The sequence below is a fragment of the Miscanthus floridulus genome, chromosome 3 (genome assembly GCF_019320115.1).
Source record: "Miscanthus floridulus cultivar M001 chromosome 3, ASM1932011v1, whole genome shotgun sequence".
In the NCBI taxonomy this organism is placed as follows: domain Eukaryota; kingdom Viridiplantae; phylum Streptophyta; class Magnoliopsida; order Poales; family Poaceae; genus Miscanthus; species Miscanthus floridulus.
The window spans coordinates 42373650-42381182 of NC_089582.1; the positions used below are offsets into that span (position 1 = coordinate 42373650).

The window sequence follows — 7533 nt, forward strand, 5'->3', positions numbered from 1 at the left end:
ACACACACACACATTTGCCTATTTATTTTATCATAAATAATTTGTGTCCTCAATAACGAATGAAAATAATTCTATACACACTAGAATATTTCCTTAAAAATTTATAAATTATTTTTGCATTATAGTTTGTGTAAAAACACAAATATAATAGTAATATGCATTCAAAAGGTAAAAAATAATATGTATTTGAAAAAAATACTGAATCTTTTTTACAGCCCAAGACCTGAGCTTGGTTCTAGAATCTGCTCTAGGCCATATCTCCCCGAGGCCCAAATAACTGGTAAGAAGATCTCGTCCGCCCGAACTAATCCGACGGCGACCTTGTGCCCACCCGAGCTAAAAGCAGCGTCCGGCTGCAACCCTACTTTCTCCTCCCCACGACCCCATGACTCCTCCCGTCCGCCCCTCACCACCGTATCTGCCAAGCCTAGACCGAGCACCACTCGATTCGCCACCGTGTTCGTCGGCAGATGCGCCAGGGTAAGCTCCTTTTCTGGTCTTCCCCGTGCGTTGTGGCTATAGCCGCCCCCCGCTGCTGCTGCGCCACTCCATGGCTGCCCAGCTGAAGCACGGCATCCCGGCTAACAGTGGTGTCCTGGCACTCACTACCGGTCAAGCTCGTCCCCGACCTCGCGCTCCTCCTGACGTGGCGTGCAGTTCCAGCTCTCTCGACTTCCACAAGATCCAGGTGAGCCTTCTCTTCCTCCCGCTGTTGGCAGCTTAGGGCATGCCCCGGCTGATGGCACGTGCGTCTACTCAGATTTTTGGGAGAAGTGGTGTTGGATTCATTAAGAAAGAGGAGGAAAGCATGTGATTGTTCTGTCGTGAGGAGGGGAAGGATGTCCTGGTGCTCACAACTCTAGTAGATTAGTCCAGCCCTATGCGATTTAGATTTCAGATTCGTTGCTAAGTATTCCTGTTCGGGATTGAATGTAGTCTCCGTGACAACACAAATCAATGCATCGGTTAACCATTGTTTTTGTTTCTTTTCAGATGGAAGTTTGAGTAGTTTTTTTGTCAGTGTAATTAGATGCATTTCTAACCCACTCAACCACACTAATTAATAGGTAAATGATTTGATAGATTGATACAAAATTAATGGAGTAAACATAAACTAGCTACTTCTGCCAAAAGAAAGTCTAGCTCTGCAGACACTGACCAAATTTTCTGAAACTACCTCTGCCTTTGTTTAATTTATAGTGTCAAGTAAACATGAACTAGTTACTTGTACGATGCAAGGCCTGGGATTTTTTTAGAAGCTACCTCTGCCATTATTTCATTTAGAAAGCAAGTATTCAATGAGCCAAATTGTGATCTTTTTGCCAGGTGTGGTAATGTGGAAGTTACAGCTGTTTTGATGCATGACCTTGCTGTTAGGCACAATGTGTTCAGCCTGAATGTCATCTAGCAAATGGGCATGCTGTTATGATTATGGTATTAGAATAATTTTTTATCCTTTGTACTCTTGATAATCTTATGATTGTGATGCCTAATCTTTTACCCCCAATATTTGTATGTATAGAGTACCCTGCAAAACAATGCCAGTACACAAGTTGCACCAATCATAGAAGAGGAAGATGAGACCGGTGGACATGAAAATGAAAATGAAGATGGGTTACAGGAGGTAATGATATTATTTCACTATGTTCCATGTACCTTAAACTATAGCTAAAATAGATCAAACAACTTGATGTTTGTAGACTCAGCCTAGAAGCATTGTCACCGTACAAAAAGGTGCACCAGCACCTACTCGCTCCACTAGAAGTACTACACCTCCTAGCAGAGCTCTTTTCAACGAAAACACTGCAAATGTGACTGCATCGAAGACATATATCCCTTCACAGCAGCTGATGAATAGGACAAGAAATAATCCCAAAAGGAGGAAGGCAACAACCAGCTAATTGGAATCTAAATTCTTGCATGATTTAATGAAATTTTATCAAATGTGACCTTCCTTGTTGAACTAGGAAATGTAGAAAATACATTGAACATGCGTGCTGAAAACTGCAACTTGTGCAGGTTTGATTGGGTGAGTTGTTCTGAGTAGTAATCTACCTTTTCTGTGATACTTGATAATACAAAAGTTGTAGAGGGTTTAGAGATGTTTGTCGTTGTGAAAGGTCATGATTTTAGACCTAGAGAATTAGAGTTATGAATTTTGAAAGTAGCCGGTCAGGTTTTGACCTTGGTCTAGACAGCAGTGGGTGTTTGTGTTTTTTGACCATGATAACTGTAGAATCTTATTTAACAAATAACTAGAAAGATGTAGAGAATTTCATGGGCTTTCCGTATTGCTAAAGAATATAATTTTTCGTTGTCTACAACTCAAGTTATGATTTTTCTAATCAACTAAACTGCTGCTGCCTTAAAAATTCAGAGAAGGCAGCTGCTACTGTAACATATGTAGTAGCTGCATCTGATCCGTTGAAAAGGCCACGATGGATAGGATCAAAGCCGTATTTTCTTCTCCATCCCTCCCCAAGGCTTGCTGATAGACTCTGCTTCTTTTAGCAGAATTTATAAAGAGCAAAAGAGAATGCATACATCTTATAATGCAATCAAATGGAACACAGCTGCATGTGTCTGCTAGACTGCTACAAAAACTTGTATTACCCAATAAAACCATGCCTTCAGTATGTAGCCTGCAAAAAAAAATATAGATTATCATTTGTAAAGTCAATTGAACTTATATAATCGACCTATACTTACAATGAAATTTTGCTAAAATTCCCAGCCATCTACGCTTCCAAGGAGTAAGGATTGCTGACATCTTGAACAACATTTAAACTCTGAAAAGAGAGGGATATACAGAGACCAAAATAAAGATTGAGAAAGTAGAGAACAAAATATCAAGTTATTGTGAAAACACAGAATGCTATTTTCATGGAAAACATAATTGTAATAAGCATATAGTAAGAATTTGAGTAAAACTAGAAATTGATTCATATGTTTGTGGTTCTGGAACAATGGAACATGACTTCCATCTTTTTCATGGAAAAAGGAATTGCAGCAACTAGACTGACAACATTTGCTCATTTGCAGAATTGCAGTAGAACTTCAACTATGCAAAAGCTTGGTTGATGGCTTTTGTATATGAAATTAGAAATTAGAACCATTTTATATCTTCATCTCTTTACATTTGTGCAAAAATTAGTAAACTTAATATTGTTCTAATATCCTAATCATATTCTTTTGGCAGTAGGTGGACAAGGTTTCAGTGGGAGGCTCATAATCAAGCGAGGACATAGCCGAGGAGATGACATGTTGGGCTGCTAGGAATTTCTCAAGTGCTGCATACATGTTAGGAAGTTTGTAAAAAGTTGTCAAATAATGAGTTAATTGTACACTCGTTTATGATTTTAGCTACTATTTCATGGGTTTGGCAACATATTGAATGATTAATTATAATTAATATATGTGGGTGCAATTGCTTTTGATATGGTTTATTGATTTGCAATGATGATTTATTAAACCAAAATTAAATGTTATTAGCGTTGCAATAAAAGCTATACCTACGAGCCATGATGCGTGGCAATATGTTGTATGGCAACAGACTTATTTACGTTGCAAATAATACTATTGCCACGACATGACTATTGTTGCAATAATAATTAATCTTCCGCAACGAATAAAATTGCGTGGCAAATTCTACTATTGCAACGACACTGAGGTCATGGCAATAATGAATGGTATATCGCAACGAATAAAATTGCGTGGCAAATGATACTGTTGCAACGACAACGCGGCCATGGCAATAATGAACGGCATCTCACAACGGATAAATTTGCATGGCAAATGATACTATTGCCATGCCAAGACAAGCGTGGCAATAATGTATACTCTCTCGCAACGATTACATTTGCGTGGCAAATGATTTACTTGCCACGACACAACAATCGTGGCAACAACACCTTAAGCAACAAAATTATAGCGTGGCAACAAAAATCTATTGCCACGCTATCGCTCGTTGTATTTACCACCTCTCGCTACGAAGACGAACGTGGCAAGTGCTCGTATTGCCACGCCAATGAATGTTGCGATAACGTCTTATTGCAATGCTTGGCAACGTTGCAAGAAAAGCTAACTCTTGCAACACCAAACTAGCAACGGTTGCAAGTTCTTATTGCAACGTGACTTTTTGCAACCATTGCCAACGAACGCGATTTCGTGGTATGAACTACCTTTTGCAACAAAATTGGGCCTATTGCAACGTTTTCTCGTCGTTGCGCAAGGGTTAGAAGTTTGTAGTGAGTGAATGGCATCCATATAATAGCACGCCATATGGACGACGAAAGTAAAAACCCCAAGTTAGTACTTAATTAGCCACCTGAAATCCTTAACTGGGCATAAAGGAAGTGATCACTAGCACACTCTAGATTCAAACTTTATATTTAAACACCTATCTATATAGCTATAAGTTTCTAAAAACATGTTTTGGAAAATAAAAACCTTTGTTTTAAAGACACATGTGGCAATTAATATTGAATCTTCTCTGATACTAGCTGTAGCAGAACCGTCTAATTTATAAGAGCACAAGTACAATGGCAGCCCATAAGCAGTAACACTATCATACTTGAGCCCATATAAACCCGGTAGTCCGTCGAGTACCACGAAAGGGCTTGATTAACCGTCAACATACAACCAAGATCGTACATGATTCAACAGACATGCCACATGTTACATCTGTTCACAAATACAACGTCATATATCAGAGTATGATTAAGAGTTATTACAAACCATGTTCAAATAAAATAGTCATGGAAGCAATAAGTTTGAAAACCAACACCTTACATCATTGTTCCAATACAGTGCTAGTCCATGATCACAACCACAAAAGCATGATAGATGGAATTAATGAGAGATGCCTTGCCAGGGCCCTACTCCTTGTCCATGGTGGGATAGAAGCAGTTCTTACAGTAGCCATGATAGACTGTACCATCTGCAACAACTGGGAAATAAACCATGAGTACGAGAAGGTACTTAGCTAAACTTACCCATCATAAAACAAAAAGAAAGTGACTCCAAGGATCATGCAAGGCTTTATAAGTGGGGCTAGCTTGACAACATTTTGCATGAAAAGCTACTAATTCAGTTATACATTTATAATTCAGTCATCAAGTTAATTATAGCTATTCATCTCTAGATTAGCAACTAACCTATGCCAAACATGTGGTATATCATTTAGTAGCCTACAGTAGTCACCATAGCCGGTGTAAAAATTCCAAGTTCACCATAACCATCATTCCATAATCCAGTTACTACAATGTTGGAGCTAGCCAAGTTTCTCACTGTTTGGGAGAGACGACAATTCGAATCGATTTCAACCAGCTAGGAATTTATTCCTAATACAAACCCAGGTAAACCAGATCAATGGTCATCTTAGGTCACCTTTGGTATAACTCAGGTACACATTTTGCGGGTTCGATCTGCGTCGCACAACCAGCTACCAGGATGATCAGGACTACCCTGCCCTTGGGCTCGCATCTAGCTCCACGCATATCCTTACTACCATCAAGACTGCTCGCTCTAATAGAACGGGGCCTAGCCTGAGTTGAGCTACTCGACTTCATGGTCAGAATGAGTTATCTAGCCAGCTAAGTGAGAGGCATGCGTTCAATCTCAACAGAAGTTCCAACAATGGTATGGTCCTTAATCGGCATAGACGGAATCACATGAACCAACCTATGCAAAGACTCTGTCCAACCTCCTGTTACATTACCCCATGGTTTTTTTCCACAATAGCAAATATAGCTAACCGTGCTCTGGTATCCACCTATATCTCACAGGTGACAGGAAATCACCTGACTTCTACCGGTCTAAGCATGGCTAAGCATATATTCGATCCTAGACCTACATAGGGTTAAAAATATATTTATTTGGACAAGGTAGTTCTATGCATCAAGTGTTTTCAATTCAACTCTTATAATCTAATGCATCAAACATAAAGGACTCAAGTGATATTTTGTAAAACATTGAAGGCTTAAAATGCTCCGGGACTTGCCTTTGAGAAAAGAAGTTGGTCGATGATCTGGGCACTCGGGTAGGTCTTCAAGAGCTAGCTCCTCGCCTTTTGGGGCTATGGGCTGAGGTGCCTCCTGATGTTCCTCTTCTTCTTCATTGAATTCCAATAGAGTGATCCCCTCGGACGATCCTAAATGCATGAGCATGAAATAAGATATCACGAATGCATATATACTGACATGCATGATATGATATGGTGTGATGAAATGCATCCTCATAAGTGTTCTCAATAGCATTGCATTAAGGTGATAACAAGATAAATTTTCTTTTACTAAGTAGGTGTATATCTTCTCTAGTAATTAAATAAATTCTTATCTAAGCAATTTTCTGGACTGCAAGATAGCAGCCACTTGTTTTGATCATAACTGAAGTTATACACATCTAAATAATATGGTTGTGGACTTTATGGAAAGCTTATGAAATTTCCTACAACTCTTTTTAATCATCTTAAGGTGATTCAGTAGTTATCTAGGTCAAACAATTCCATATTTTAGATCTATCTAGAGAACAAGTATTTCTGACCACAAATTTCTAACAGCTATAATTATCGAAACATAAGTCCTATGACTATGAAAATTCAACACAAGTTAGATAAGTAAGTTATATACAACTTTTTTTAACAAGTTTCACAGAAAAGCTCATTATCATCATGAATTTACCACCACAATAGAGACTATGCATGGTGCCATCTAGTTGAATTATAAAGCAATAATTGACTAGCAGCCTATAACCAATTACTTCTAAGCCTAACTAATAGAACTAACAGATCATATGCATCATAAGCATCATAGAAAACATCATGGTTATGCCTAACTAATTTATTTATATTCATTTATCAATTTCCTTATATAATAAGGTGATTTAAAGGATAAATATTTCTAGTACTTAAAAAATTATGAGAAAATTACAGTAGTCTACAAATGACCCTAATGATCTACTGCATAATTTTCATGCCAGTTGGATAAGTATAGCCACCTCTACCAAAATGATAAGCTACATATGCTTAGTTTAGCAAAAATAGTTTAGCATAGTAAAAAGTGTCAAGCAATATATTTAATATTTTTCTTGCTTTCCTCCAATCACAAGAATATTGTATAAAAAGTTACATGATCATATGTTATGTATTTTTACCCATTTAATTTCACTAGAAACTAGCAATTAATTAGGATTAAATATGAAGACCATATCTCAATTATTCCGACTATAGGTTTAGTATTTTTCTTAGCTAGAGCATGTCAACACAAGACCATCAAAATTAGAATCATAATTTTATCATCTTCCTAGCTCAAGTTATGCATTTTACAAGATATAATCTAATTTAAAAGCACTTATCTTACTCAATTTAATTATCCTAAAAAATACAATAAACAGTAGATTTTATATTTTTATCAAATAGTAGACTTCAAGATAAATCCAACAAAATTTGGTTCACCCCATTTGGATACTCCTAGCTCCAGATATGAAATTTTGAAATTTGTATTCAAATCTGTGAAAATAATTCTAAAACCAACT

The 7533-nt window shown here is 37.6% G+C and overlaps 1 protein-coding gene across 8 annotated transcripts; it reads left to right on the forward strand.

The window, feature by feature from the left end:
- Positions 1-341: 341 nt before the first annotated feature.
- LOC136545552 (uncharacterized) lies at positions 342-3446 on the forward strand. Of its 8 annotated transcripts, XR_010781090.1 has the most exons (5): positions 342-688; positions 1327-1434; positions 1523-1624; positions 1701-1886; positions 3200-3446. XR_010781090.1 is itself a non-coding variant. In XM_066537555.1 (4 exons), the coding sequence occupies exons 1-4, from the start codon at positions 551-553 to the stop codon at positions 3230-3232; spliced, it is 456 nt and encodes a 151-aa protein (XP_066393652.1). In that variant the 5' UTR covers positions 344-550; the 3' UTR covers positions 3233-3446. The 8 variants fall into 8 exon arrangements, 6 of the variants coding, with proteins under 6 accessions (XP_066393652.1, XP_066393653.1, XP_066393654.1 ...); XM_066537555.1 differs by lacking the exon at positions 1327-1434 and having other exon boundaries at positions 344-688; positions 3203-3446; XM_066537556.1 differs by lacking the exon at positions 1327-1434 and having other exon boundaries at positions 345-688.
- Positions 3447-7533: the final 4087 nt, after the last annotated feature.